General features: G+C 51.2%; 1 protein-coding gene across 2 annotated transcripts in view; it reads left to right on the top strand.

Annotated features, from left to right (window-relative positions):
* Positions 1-14,809, top strand: part of WAS (WASP actin nucleation promoting factor) — an 83,183-nt gene that overhangs the window by 26,895 nt on the left and 41,479 nt on the right. For both annotated transcript variants that reach the window (XM_063936023.1, XM_063936022.1), the window contains exon 3: positions 10,954-11,040. In XM_063936023.1, the coding sequence (XP_063792093.1) occupies positions 10,954-11,040 (87 nt within the window). The remainder of the gene's footprint in view (positions 1-10,953; positions 11,041-14,809) is intronic.

Genomic DNA, 14,809 nt, shown 5'->3' with positions numbered 1-14,809 from the left:
AGGAGGCAGACGAGGAGATTTATGTTGTGTACATTGGGGACATGAATTAACGCAATCTTGTACATCCTTCCTCATGGTGTTCCACCAGTAAGACCTTTGCAGAAACTTGTACATCTTCTGAGCGCCGGGATGACCGGAAAACTTGGAGTTATGGACCCACCGTAGTATTCCTGGGCGGAATCTAGCTGGTACGGACATTCTTCCAGGAGGAGGAGCTGGAGTAGTTAAAGCAGCAGAGACAGAAACTGGATTCAGAATTAAACCCCGCTCCGGAGGTTCATCCTCGTCTGTGGGAACCTGTGAACGGGAAAGCGCATCTGCTTTAATATTGAGAGTCCCGGCACGGTACTTGATAATGAACGAGAATCGGGAAAAGAAAAGTGCCCATCTCGCCTGGCGAGGATTCAAACATTGTGCGGATTTGATGTACAGTAAATTCTTGTGATCCGTGTAGATGGTAAACACATGTTTAGCCCCTTCTAGAAGATATCTCCATTCTTCCAAGGCAGATTTGATTGCCAAGAGTTCCTGGTCTCCAATAGAGTAATTTCGTTCGGCTGGAGAGAATTTACGAGAGTGGAAGCCACACGGATGTAATTTCTTATCAGAGGAATGCTGGGAGAGGACAGCCCCCACCCCGACTGAAGATGCATCAACTTCTAAGAAGAAGGGTTCCTCGAAATTTGGTTGTTGGAGAACTGGAGCCGTCGTGAAAGCTAACTTTAAGCGAGAAAAAGCTACAATGGCTTCCGGAGGCCACAAACTAGGATTAGAACCCTTTCTCGTCAGGGCAGTAATGGGTGCAACAATGGTGGAGAAACCTTTAATGAATTTCCTGTAGTAGTTCGCAAAGCCCAGGAACCTTTGTATTGCTTTCAGGGAAAGAGGCTGAGTCCAATCACGAATGGCCGACAACTTTTCCGGATCCATGCGAAGCTCCGTCCCCGAGATGACATAACCGAGGAACGGAATAGATGTTACTTCAAAGGTACATTTGGAAAGCTTGGCGTAGAGATGATTCTCTTGTAAACGGTGTAGCACCTCTTTGACTTGAGTCCTGTGTTCGACAAGATTCTTGGAAAAAATCAGTATGTCGTCCAGATATACCACAACGCTCTGATACAGCATATCACGAAAGATTTCGTTGACGAATCCCTGGAAAACCGCGGGAGCATTACTAAGACCAAACGGCATCACCAAGTATTCGTAATGCCCATCTCGGGTATTAAAGGCAGTCTTCCATTCATCCCCCTCTCGGATGCGTATAAGATTATAAGCTCCTCTCAAGTCGAGTTTTGAAAAAATGCGGGCACCACGAACCCTATCAAATAACTCTGTGATTAGTGGCAAGGGGTATTTATTCTTAATAGTAATGTCGTTTAGGCCGCGGTAGTCGATGCATGGTCTCAACCCCCCGTCCTTTTTCTTCACGAAAAAGAAGCCTGCACCAGCAGGGGAGGAAGAGGGGCGAATGAATCCCTTGAGCATATTGGACTTAATATACTCCGACATGGCTTGAGTCTCGGGAAGAGACAGAGGATATGTGCGACCACGAGGTGGCGTCTTCCCTGGGACAAGGTCAATAGGGCAGTCCCAAGGCCTGTGAGGTGGTAACAGGTCAGCAGCTTGTTCCGAAAATACGTCCTTGTACCCTTGATATGCCTCCGGAATGTGCTCTTCATCCGTTTTGGAGGTAACACGGAGCGGACAAACAGGAGTAAGACAATTAGTGTGACAAAAGGAACTCCAGGACAGAATTTGTGACGACTTCCAATCGATGTGGGGGTTATGACTTTTCAGCCAAGGCATTCCAAGAACCAGATCATGGGGCATTTCTGGGATTACCAAGAGTTCCAAATCTTCCTGATGTAGAGCCCCGACCCGCAGCTTAACTGGCCCCGTGCGCCACATTATGAGACCTTTGGAAATTCTAGTCCCGTTGATAGCCGTCAGTGAAATTGGCCGCTCGATAGGCCGTAACTTTAAACCCAAACTTTGGGCACAGAAGGAAGAAACGAAGTTCCCTGCAGCTCCGGAATCCAATAGGGCTTCACAAGACCTGGAGACTGAATTGGAGACTAGAGTTACTGGAAGCAAGCAGTCCGAAGTTGGAGAAGCTTTTGTCGTAACTCCCAGCTTGACTCCTCCGGAACAAGCTAGGTCTGCCCGTTTCCCGGACGGACTTTACAAGATTTAAGAAAATGATCTGCGGCTCCACAGTAAAGGCAGAGTTTACCCTCACGACGACGCTGTCGTTCTTCCGGAGACAGTCGGGAGCGGTTAATTTGCATGGGCTCATCTGAGCTAGGTGAGGCCACCGGCCTAGGAGTAGGATTCCGGAACCTGGAACGATCCGAACGGTTACGTTCTCTTCCACGCTCCTGCATCCGAAGATCCACCTTGACGCAAAGGGAAATCAAATCTTCTAATGGATCCGGCAGATCTCTAGTAACCAGCTCGTCTTTCAGCCGGTCGGAAAGACCGTTCCAGAAGGCAGCTCTCAGGGCATCATTATTCCAGCGTAGTTCGGAAGCAATGGTCTGGAAATGAACCACGTACTGGCCCACGGAACGGGCGCCCTGCCGAACACGGAGCAAATCGGAAGAAGCAGTGGTCATTCTGCCGGGCTCGTCGAAAATCCTTCGAAAGGACGAGATGAAGTTGGTGTAGTTGGAAACCATGGGATCAGATCGTTCCCATAATGGAGACACCCAATCCAAAGCAGAACCTTCCAACAGAGAAATAATATATGCTACCTTGGACCGGTCTGTAGGAAAGTTGTGTGCAAGTAGCTCGAAATGTACCTCGCACTGGTTCAAGAAACCACGACAATTTTTGGGATTCCCATTATAGCGGGACGGAGTAGGCAACTGAAGGCGTGGAGTGACACCGGCCGATGGTTGAACATTGCTGGCAACGGCAACTGGTGCGACTGCTGGAACAGGAGCCGGAATTACTGAGGCCAGAGACGCCTGAATCTGATCCAGACGCCCGGACAACTGCTGGAGGTACTGCATCACCTGACCTTGTGCTGCTTCCTGACTTTGCACTCGAGAAGCCAGGTTCTGGATGGCACTAGAGTCCGTGTTCCGATCCCCCGAGTCCATGAGGCCTGAGTATACTATCACTGACCTGGTTTGGGAGTGTTGTGGACTCGGGGCTTCTTCCGATGACCGGGAAGAGGAACCGCCACTGGGTCGTAGTAGAGATGGCCGGATGTAGGTCTTCCTCATGCAGAACTAAGACGGCAGGCGGGAGGCCCAGAGGAATTCTTGTAGGTCTCCTGTAAGACAAGACTTGTAGAAATAATGAAGGCTGGGGTACTGAGATATTGGAGACACTGTGGTATTGAAGGCACTGAGGTACTGGGAGTACAGGGAGTGCTGGGAGACCCTTGGAGGCACGGAGGTGTTTGGAGGCACGGAGGTGCTTGGAGGCACGGAGGTGTTTGGAGACACCGAGGTGTTTGGAGGGACGAGGTGCTTGGAGGCACGAGGTGCTTGGAGACACGGAGGTAACTGGAGGCACGGAGGTGCTTTGAGGCGCGGAGGTGCTTGGAGGCACGGGGTGCTTGGAGGCACGAGGTGCTTGGAGGCACGGAGGTGCTTGGAGGCACGGAGGTAACTGGAGGCACGGAGGTAACTGGAGGCACGGAGGTAACTGGAGGCACGGAGGTGCTTGAGGCGCGGAGGTGCTTGGAGGCACGAGGTGCTTGGAGGCACGAGGTGCTTGGAGGCACGGAGGTGCTTGGAGGCACGGAGGTGCTTGGAGGCACGAGGTGCTTGGAGACACGGAGGTAACTGGAGGCACGGAGGTGCTTGTAGGCACAGGATGCTTGGAAGCACAGGTTGCTTGTAGGCACAGGATACTTGGAAGCACAGGTTGCTTGTAGGCACAGGATGCTTGGAAGCACAGGATGCTTGCAGGGACAGGATGCTTGGAAGCACAGGATGCTTGCAGGGACGAGGGAGCTCTGGATCATAGCTTCCACAGGAGAAACGAAGATACTCAGGCATCGGATCTCTGCCTGGTATCTGATTTTAAATTCCCCGCCCTAGCCTGATTGGCGGAGCAGGCAGGTGACGTCAGACCTGCTCCGCCTCCTTGCCCTTGCTTGTGATGGCGGCGCCCTTGCTTCCGGGAAGCCGCCGGAGAGCAGCGCCGACCCGCCGCTGAAGCCGGAGACTGACAGGGGAAGAGAGGCGCCGGGCAGACCAGGCCACCCGCAGGGACAAGCGCGGTCGCCGCTGCCCGAGGTTCGTGACAGAAGATCTCATTGACGAAATGCTGGAAGACAGCTGGAGCATTGCTCAATCCGAAGGGCATGACGAGGTACTCATAATGTCCGTCACGGGTGTTAAATGCGGTCTTCCACTCGTCACCCTCACGGATCCGGATGAGATTGTATGCACCTCTCAAGTCCAGCTTTGTAAAGATGGTAGCTCCGCTAACTCTGTCAAAGAGCTCAGTAATCAGGGGTAAAGGATAGCGGTTCTTGATGGTAATGTCGTTCAAACCTCTATAGTCGATGCACGGCCGCAGACCACCATCTTTCTTTTTTACAAAAAAGAAGCCTGCGCCGGCTGGAGAAGAAGAAGGTCGAATGAACCCCTTTGCTAGGTTCTCTTTAATGTATTCCTCCATAGAATGCGTCTCGGGCAGAGACAACGGATAAGTTCGGCCTCGAGGTGGAACCTTCCCTGGAACAAGATCAAATCGGGCAGTCCCATTCTCTATGAGGAGGAAGGATATCAGCAGAAGCTTTACTGAACACATCCGTGAAATCTTGATATGGAGGAGGTGGAACATCAGACGACCTGGGGGAGGAAGAACAGACAGGCAACACTTTAAACAAACATGTCTCAGCACAGGAGGGACCCCATGCCAGGATTTGCGTAGTCGTCCAATCAATTGTAGGATTGTGAAGACGGAGCCATGGAAGGCCCAGGACCACAGGATGTGTGGCTCTTGGAATCACTAAAAGTGAAATAAGTTCGGAATGAAGAACTCCCACTCTCAGACGAACTGGTAGAGTCCTTAGAGCAATAACTGTATCAAAAATTTTACTGCCATCCACGGCAGTTAAGGAAAAGGAGGAAGGAAGTCTCTCGGTGGGTAGGGACCACCGTTTAACATAGGCTTCGGTAATAAAGTTCCCAACTGCTCCGGAATCCAGGAGGGCAATGACGTTCTGATAACGTTGAGCAACTTGAAGCGAGACTGGGAGATTACAATCTTGAGGAGATGGAGAGGAGATCATTACTCCTAGCCGGCCCTCTCCTTGGCGAGCTAGGATTTGAAGTTTCCCGGACGTTTGGGACAGGCATGAATAGTGTGAGACGGGGCTGCACAATACAGACAGAGAGACTCAGAGAGACGTCTTCGGCGCTCAGCAGGAGTTAAACGGGAACGGCCAATTTGCATGGGTTCATCTTTAGTTGGTGACAGTTGGCGAGGAGGAGGAGCAGAAGATTTTGGAGCAGATGATCTTCCACGCTCAGTTGCTCTCTCTCTGAAACGTAAGTCAACTTTTGTACAAAGTGAGATTAGCTCATCTAACTTGGAGGGTAAGTCTCTGGTAGCTAGCTCATCTTTAATACGCTCGGATAAACCATGCCAGAATGCAGCATACAGGGCCTCGTCGTTCCATGCCAGTTCAGATGCCAGGATCTGGAACTGTATAAGATATTGTCCTACAGTATGTGATCCCTGGCGTAAACGGAGAATCTCAGACGAAGCTGAAGTTACCCGGCCTGGCTCGTCGAAGATGCGCCTGAATGTTGACACGAATGCAGTGTAAGAAGATAGCAGGGTGTCGGACCTCTCCCATAACGGTGATGCCCAGTCAAGGGCTGAGCCACTGAGAAGTGAGATGATGTAGGCAATTTTTGTACGGTCACTGGGAAAATTGCCAGGTTGTAGCTCAAACTGAATCTCACACTGGTTGAGAAATCCCCTGCAGAATCTTGGAGATCCGTCAAATTTTGCTGGCGTTGGAAGATGAAGACGTGGAGCAGAAACGGGTAAGGTGGGTGGGGTTATAGTTGGAGTCACTGTGGTTGACGCCCCAGATGCGCCTGATCCATGGAGAGTTGTCTGAATCCCATCCAGCCGAGTAGAGAAATCCTGGAGACAGCGGATGATGTGGCCCTGTGCAGCCTCCTGATGTTCAAGTCGGGCTGCCAGTTCTTGCATCGGCCTGGCCGCTTGATCCTGGTCTCCGGCTGGATTCATTTGGTCAGTGCTTACTGTCACAACTGAGGGCCTGAGCTGACGGAAGGCAGCCTCAGTTGTAGGGGCTGAGATGTACCGGAACCTGGGAGGTTGTATCAGACCCCTGGACATGTAAGTAACATGAAGAGAAACCGCCCGAAGGCGTGACCACGACAACTTGAGTAAAAGTCAATGATATTTATTTATGACAAACTCCATGCATCACAGTAGCAGTAAAAAGTAACATAAAAATCAGCAGAGAAATAATAATACAGTTCCTGGGTACTACAGGGTGGCAGGGGCCACAGAGCTCTGGTGGTATGAGACAGTTCTTATTATCTGCAAGTTGGAAAGTCCTTACCAGGCTCAACTGTAGCAATGAGGAAAGCCCAGGGTCGTACCAGCTGGTGTTCCAGGGAAAGCTGGACTGCTGTAGATAAAATGCTGCTGTGGGTACTGGTTAGAACCAGACAGGTGTTGGCACGGAGTGGATACTGGCTGGAACCAGTTAAATAATAAATAAAGCTTGAGAGCGATGCAATGTAGATGAAATGTAGAATTTGAGAGCGGAGAAATAATAATACCGGTGGAGAGTGGTAAACTGCAGAAAGGACACCGGCCCTTTAAGAGAAGCTGTACACTGCTGGAAGCTGAGCTGGAAGCAGGTGATGTTGTAGCTGGAAACAGGTGAGTCCAGAATGGATCGGAGAGTCAGGCTACACCGCAGATGGAATGCTGGTGCGGGTCTCTATAGCAGAAGTCTGGAGACAGGAGCTGGAACCTGGAAGACATTCACAGAAAAGAGACAAACTGGAACTAGGTTTGACAACCAAAGCACTGACGCCTTCCTTGCTCAGGCACAACCTATTTATACCTGCAGCAAGGAAGGCATTGGCTAGGCAATTATGCAAATTAATAATACTGACAACGGATTGGTAGGAATGATCAGCTGACAGAATCCAAGATGGCTGCGCCCATGCAGACACTTGGAGGGAAGTTTGGATTGTAATCCATGTGGTCTGGAAAACAGTAATGGTGGCGCCGGCCACCGGAGACAGGAGACGCCAGGCTGACAGATGAACATCCGACCACGCGGACACAGCGGAGGCCGCGGCTGACGTAATCGCCACTCTGAATGCAGAAGCTCAGGGACGGCGGCGGAGGCCGCGGGAGACGCCATGCCAGATGTATAAGGCGTTACTGTGACTGCGTCCAGAGAGACAGGAGAGGATGCGGGAATGTGCACATCAGGATAACAGATGGGATCCGGTCCTGGAGCGCTGAGCCAGCCTTAGGAGGCATCTGATAAGTAAGAAATGGCGTCCAGATACCCGGATCGTGACACTCATTTATGTAGTATATTCTGTAAAATGGTAGCCGGAAGCTGACTGGCTGATATGGGAACATCTTCACCTATCCTCTTTAGAAGGTTTGATACATCTCACCCATATTTTTCATAAGAAACTGAAGACACTGGGCCTCAGTGCTAACTTGCACCAACTTATGTTAGAAGTAAAAGGTACAACTACTACGCTGCCACCAATGACATCCCGGACATGACGGACTTTCTCCCACGAAACAACACTAAGACCAAAGCTTTTTGGAGCGAAACGTAAACGGTAACATCTTCTATACAAACAGAAGACACTTCAAAGGGTGTTTAATGTACAGGGATGCAGTGACGCCAAGAGAGGGGGGGGGGGGGGGAATACAAATTACCTGGGCCCAGGTCTGATGGAAGGGCCCAGTGGGGGCCCAGGCCCACTTCTCCTGTGACTAGGCCATGTCTCCTGAAAAGTACTGGGCCCAGCCAGGCTCCGGGACAGCCCTGCAGGGCTGCCAAGAGAAATCCTGGGCCCCCTCGCCCTTCCCCCGGAGAGGGGGGGGGGGGGTGACTCCTGAGATGCCTCGGTGACACTGAGGGGGCGTGGCCAAATTTGTAAGGTGTGACCATGCTCCCTTTGGAAAAAAAATGAAATGTCATTTGTCCCCCTCAACAGCTGGCACAGGTCCCTCAGACGAACCCTGGCCTGGGTAATTAAGTTGCTGCAGCGTCTATTGGCGGTCTCCTGTCTGCAACTTTATGCAAATGGCCTGCAAACTCCTCCCCTTGTGTACATCCATGCGGCCGACTGTCCAAGGGCTGAGATGCCCACTTTTAGCGCCCGTGCACACTGTAATACTGCGCGTGTATTGTGTGTGGCTCAGAATCAGGCTCTTCATGATGTTTTAGCTGGGTTCCGCGGGTGATGGGTGTGGTTCAATAGATCTACAGTAAAAAGTTAGTCAATAGTTCGGCCCCAAATGGTCGGCATGGAAAAGGTTGACAGGTTCAAAGGGTAGACAGTAGAAAATGACGACAGATACAGAAGGCTGACAGGGTCAAAATGTCAACCTGAAAATGGTTGACAGAAAAAAAATGGTCGACGCAAGATTTTTCGGTGTCATTTTGTACGTTTCACCATACCTGAGCCAAATTAGTGGAAAACACTTCTGGCACGGTGCCTCGCTCCACTACAGCTGCGATCGCCACAGGTTGCTGTTCTCAATTTCAGTCCACTTAGATGGTAAATCATGAAATAGTTGTAAAAAATGAAAACATTTAAAAAAAACTTGTGTCGCCCATGTTTTTCAACATGTGGAGCTTAAGCACTGTCTACCTTTTACCTGTCGACATTTTGAATGTTGAACATTTGCGGTCAACCTATTGACTATCTGTTTACTGTAGATCTCATAGGCAAACGCAAGGAAAGTTTCCGGTTGCATGGAAACCCCCCTCCTCTTGGCAAGTGGGTCAAATTATGACAATTGCAATGGTATATAATACAATTACTAGAGCTGCCGCCACATCATGCAGTTTAAGCTGCTGCACATGTCCTGGAGTAGAAGCTTCTTCTGCTTCTGAGGCCTCAATCAGTGCACTGGACAAGAGAGTAGCTAGCAGGAAGAAGAGACAGGAGCCTTACCATGAGGTGGGAGAATGTGTGCTTAGAAAGTGCAGTACTGGTTCTATTTGTGTTTTTATTTATTATGGTATGTTTAACCTTTTCCTGACCACTTATATTATCTTATTTATATTAAATATGTTTGGCACAGCCTATACTATAGACCATCTATAGTGTTAAATATTAAGTGTATTCCATGTTCCGCAGAGTGGGAGATAGTGGATTGCATTTGGAAACCCCTCTCTAGAAATCCTGCGTTTGCCACTGGATCTATCAACCGGAAACCGGGTTCCGCATGTGACACTTTCCCCTTATTACATCTCATACTCTTCGCCATCCTCCTCCATTAATATTATCTGCATTCCGTAATACTATCATCCAGCCACATGCTGTCACTCTGTGTTCTGCCAGCCCTGTGGCTCACCCTCAGTCACTCCTGGTTTCTGCATACGAGTCCCTTTAGTTCCCTTTTTAATGTATAACGTGCTGTCACTTACATATGTATGCTGAGCCGCACTTACCTGTCTAACTCCAGCACACAGTAGTAATTCTCCGTACTGGTCCCCCATCTATAACATTCTGTATGAGGTATAATATACTGTTTATACACAGTTGTTATGTTTCTTGCTTAGGCTGATATTTATGGATATTGTATGTGCCTGCCGCTGCGTTTGTTTCCAGACTGGAATCTATCCATAATAAAAGCTCCAAAAAAACCTGCATTTAATGGGAAATAATAAATACTCCATTACTGTAATAATGAGACTACCGTACCGTGCAAAACGCATTTATTAGCCGACTACAAGGACGGCATTTATCTTCACAATTATTTTGTCAAGGGAATTTACTAAGCAATCACTTCTCAAGCTATGCGAGAACTAGGATTAGCAGCGCTCCTGTGGGAGAAGTACAGTTTGTCTGTGTTTGTCCGCATTGGTGAACTACAACTACCAGTTATCATACATGGGGTGGTATATGGCAGAGCAGTGTACACATCAGCGGTACTGAAGCTGGTAGCCATCTTGGTTAGGGAATGAAGCATCCCTGGAGGAGCCATATTGGAGTATGCACAGTACTGACTCTGGTAGCCATCTTGGTTAAGGAATGAAGCATCCCTGGAGGAGCCATATTGGAGTATGCACAGTACTGACTCTGGTAGCCATCTTGGTTAAGGTATGAAGCATCCCTGGAGGAGCCATATTGGAGTATGCACAGTACTGACTCTGGTGGCCATCTTGGTTAGGGAATGAAGCATTTTTGGAGTAGCCATATTGGAGTATGCACAGTACTGACTCTGGTAGCCATTTTGGTTAGGGAATGAAGCATCCCTGGAGGAGCCATATTGGAGTATGCACAGTACTGACTCTGGTGGCCATCTTGGTTAGGGAATGAAGCATTTTTGGAGGAGCCATATTGGAGTATGCACAGTACTGACTCTGGTAGCCATCTTGGTTAGGAAATGAAGCATCCCTGGAAGAGCCTGGGCCCCCACATGGGGTAGTCATACGTACAACCGCTCTGTGATATAAGTGTGACTAGATGTGTGCGCAGGGGAACGTTACTCTGCCTCCGTAGTTGTCTCATGCCCCTGCCGAGCCCCCAGCAAGCCCGGTCTTAGGTAATAGAGCCCCCCTCTTGGAGCCCTTGATTACTATTTGCTCCTTCGTTCAGGGTAGGGCTCCATTCTGTAAACACTGCTTGTTTTATACCTTACTCCTCCAATATGAAGGTCACCTGTGTGCCTGTATGGCGGTCCCTGGTCCCAGCTGCACTAATGTCACATATTGTTTTGCAGGCAGAGAAGCTGCTGTGGGAACAGGAACTATACCAGCAGCTGTCATACCTCAGTCCCCGCCCATACTTCCACACGTTCCCCTCAGATGTAAGTTCCTTTTTCATATGTCATGTACTAATATATCAGCTCCAGCTATTCGATGGCCTGATGCTAATGTGTGCACAAACTGGACGTCATTTACAGTAACCCGTCACTGTGCAGCCAGGTGTAGGAGAGGCCATGATACCGCCTCACTTATACTGTCCTCTAACCTGGTTACGTGGTGGGTGCGCAGGACGCAGGTGATGTTATGTGGTGGGTGCGCAGGACGCAGGTGATGTTATGTGGTGGGTGTGCAGGACGCAGGTGATGTTATGTGGTGGGTGCGCAGGACGCAGGTGATGTTATGTGGTGGGTGCGCAGGACGCAGGTGATGTTATGTGGTGGGTGTGCAGGACGCAGGTGATGTTATGTGGTGGGTGTGCAGGACGCAGGTGATGTTATGTGGTGGGTGCGCAGGACGCAGGTGATGTTATGTGGTTGGTGTGCAGGACGCAGGTGATGTTATGTGGTGGGTGCGCAGGACGCAGGTGATGTTATGTGGTGGGTGTGCAGGACGCAGGTGATGTTATGTGGTGGGTGTGCAGGACGCAGGTGATGTTATGTGGTGGGTGTGCAGGACACAGGTGATGTTATGTGGTGGGTGCGCAGGACGCAGGTGATGTTATGTGGTGGGTGTGCAGGACGCAGGTGATGTTATGTGGTGGGTGTGCAGGACGCAGGTGATGTTACATGGTGGGTGTGCAGGACGCAGGTGATGTTACGTGGTGGGTGCGCAGGACACAGGTGATGTTATGTGGTGGGTGTGCAGGACGCAGGTGATGTTATGTGGTGGGTGTGCAGGACGCAGGTGATGTTATGTGGTGGGTGCGCAGGACGCAGGTGATGTTATGTGGTGGGTGCGCAGGACGCAGGTGATGTTATGTGGTGGGTGCGCAGGACGCAGGTGATGTTATGTGGTTGGTGTAAAAGACACAGGTGATGTTATGTGGTGGGTGCGCAGGACGCAGGTGATATGTGGTGGGTGCGCAGGACGCAGGTGATGTTATGTGGTGGGTGCGCAGGACGCAGGTGATGTTATGTGGTGGGTGTGCAGGACACAGGTGATGTTACATGGTGGGTGTGCAGGACACAGGTGATGTTACATGGTGGGTGTGCAGGACGCAGGTGATGTTATGTGGTGGGTGTGCAGGACACAGGTGATGTTATGTGGTGGGTGCGCAGGACGCAGGTGATGTTATGTGGTGGGTGTGCAGGACACAGGTGATGTTATGTGGTGGGTGCGCAGGACGCAGGTGATGTTATGTGGTGGGTGCGCAGGACGCAGGTGATGTTATGTGGTGGGTGCGCAGGACGCAGGTGATGTTATGTGGTGGGTGCGCAGGACGCAGGTGATGTTATGTGGTGGGTGTGCAGGACGCAGGTGATGTTATGTGGTGGGTGTGCAGGACGCAGGTGATGTTATGTGGTGGGTGTGCAGGGCACAGGTGATGTTATGTGGTGGGTGTGCAGGGCACAGGTGATGTTATGTGGTGGGTGTGCAGGGCACAGGTGATGTTATGTGGTGGGTGTGCAGGACGCAGGTGATGTTATGTGGTGGGTGCGCAGGGCACAGGTGATGTTATGTGGTGGGTGTGCAGGACGCAGGTGATGTTATGTGGTGGGTGTGCAGGACACAGGTGATGTTATGTGGTTGGTGTAAAAGACACAGGTGATGTTATGTGGTGGGTGTGCAGGACACAGGTGATGTTATGTGGTGGGTGTGCAGGGCACAGGTGATGTTATGTGGTGGGTGTGCAGGGCACAGGTGATGTTATGTGGTGGGTGTGCAGGACACAGGTGATGTTATGTGGTGGGTGTGCAGGACACAGGTGATGTTATGTGGTGGGTGTGCAGGGCACAGGTGATGTTACCTGGTGGGTGTGCAGGACGCAGGTGATGTTATGTGGTGGGTGCGCAGGACGCAGGTGATGTTATGTGGTGGGTGCGCAGGACGCAGGTGATGTTATGTGGTTGGTGTAAAAGACACAGGTGATGTTATGTGGTGGGTGCGCAGGACGCAGGTGATATGTGGTGGGTGCGCAGGACGCAGGTGATGTTATGTGGTGGGTGCGCAGGACGCAGGTGATGTTATGTGGTGGGTGCGCAGGACGCAGGTGATGTTACATGGTGGGTGTGCAGGACGCAGGTGATGTTATGTGGTGGGTGTGCAGGACACAGGTGATGTTATGTGGTGGGTGTGCAGGACGCAGGTGATGTTATGTGGTTGGTGCGCAGGACGCAGGTGATGTTATGTGGTGGGTGCGCAGGACGCAGGTGATGTTATGTGGTGGGTGCGCAGGACGCAGGTGATGTTATGTGGTGGGTGTGCAGGACGCAGGTGATGTTATGTGGTGGGTGTGCAGGACGCAGGTGATGTTATGTGGTGGGTGTGCAGGACGCAGGTGATGTTATGTGGTGGGTGTGCAGGGCACAGGTGATGTTATGTGGTGGGTGTGCAGGGCACAGGTGATGTTATGTGGTGGGTGTGCAGGGCACAGGTGATGTTATGTGGTGGGTGTGCAGGACGCAGGTGATGTTATGTGGTGGGTGCGCAGGGCACAGGTGATGTTATGTGGTGGGTGTGCAGGACGCAGGTGATGTTATGTGGTGGGTGTGCAGGACACAGGTGATGTTATGTGGTTGGTGTAAAAGACACAGGTGATGTTATGTGGTGGGTGTGCAGGACACAGGTGATGTTATGTGGTGGGTGTGCAGGGCACAGGTGATGTTATGTGGTGGGTGTGCAGGACGCAGGTGATGTTATGTGGTGGGTGTGCAGGACACAGGTGATGTTATGTGGTTGGTGTAAAAGACACAGGTGATGTTATGTGGTGGGTGTGCAGGACACAGGTGATGCTACGTGGTGGGTGTGCAGGACACAGGTGATGTTATGTGGTGGGTGTGCAGGATGCAGGTGATGTTATGTGGTGGGTGTGCAGGACACAGGTGATGCTACGTGGTCGGTGTGCAGGACACAGGTGATGTTATGTGGTGGGTGTGCAGGACGCAGGTGATGTTATGTGGTGGGTGTGCAGGACACAGGTGATGTTACGTGGTTGGTGTAAAGGACACAGGTGATGTTACCTGGTGGGTGCGCAGGACACAGGTGATGTTATGTGTTGGGTGTGCAGGACACAGGTGATGTTATGTGGTGGGTGCGCAGGACGCAGGTGATATGTGGTGGGTGCGCAGGACGCAGGTGATGTTATGTGGTGGGTGCGCAGGACGCAGGTGATGTTATGTGGTGGGTGCGCAGGACGCAGGTGATGTTATGTGGTGGGTGCGCAGGACTCAGGTGATGTTATGTGGTGGGTGTGCAGGACACAGGTGATGTTATGTGTTGGGTGTGCAGGACACAGGTGATGTTATGTGGTGGGTGCGCAGGACTCAGGTGATGTTACCTGGTGGGTGCGCAGGACACAGGTGATGTTATGTGTTGGGTGTGCAGGACACAGGTGATGTTATGTGGTGGGTGCGCAGGACACAGGTGATGTTATGTGGTGGGTGCGCAGGACTCAGGTGATGTTATGTGGTGGGTGTGCAGGACGCAGTTGATGTTATGTGGTGGGTGTGCAGGACACAGGTGATGTTATGTGGTGGGTGTGCAGGGCACAGGTGATGTTATGTGGTGGGTGCGCAGGACGCAGGTGATGTTATGTGGTGGGTGCGCAGGACGCAGGTGATATGTGGTGGGTGCGCAGGACACAGGTGATGTTATGTGGTGGGTGCGCAGGACGCAGGTGATGTTATGTGGTGGGTGCGCAGGACGCAGGTG

This window comes from Pseudophryne corroboree, chromosome 8 (genome assembly GCF_028390025.1).
Source record: "Pseudophryne corroboree isolate aPseCor3 chromosome 8, aPseCor3.hap2, whole genome shotgun sequence".
NCBI lineage: Eukaryota > Metazoa > Chordata > Amphibia > Anura > Myobatrachidae > Pseudophryne > Pseudophryne corroboree.
The sequence above is the reverse complement of the archived record's forward strand: the minus strand, read 5'-3'. Positions and strand labels throughout refer to the sequence as shown.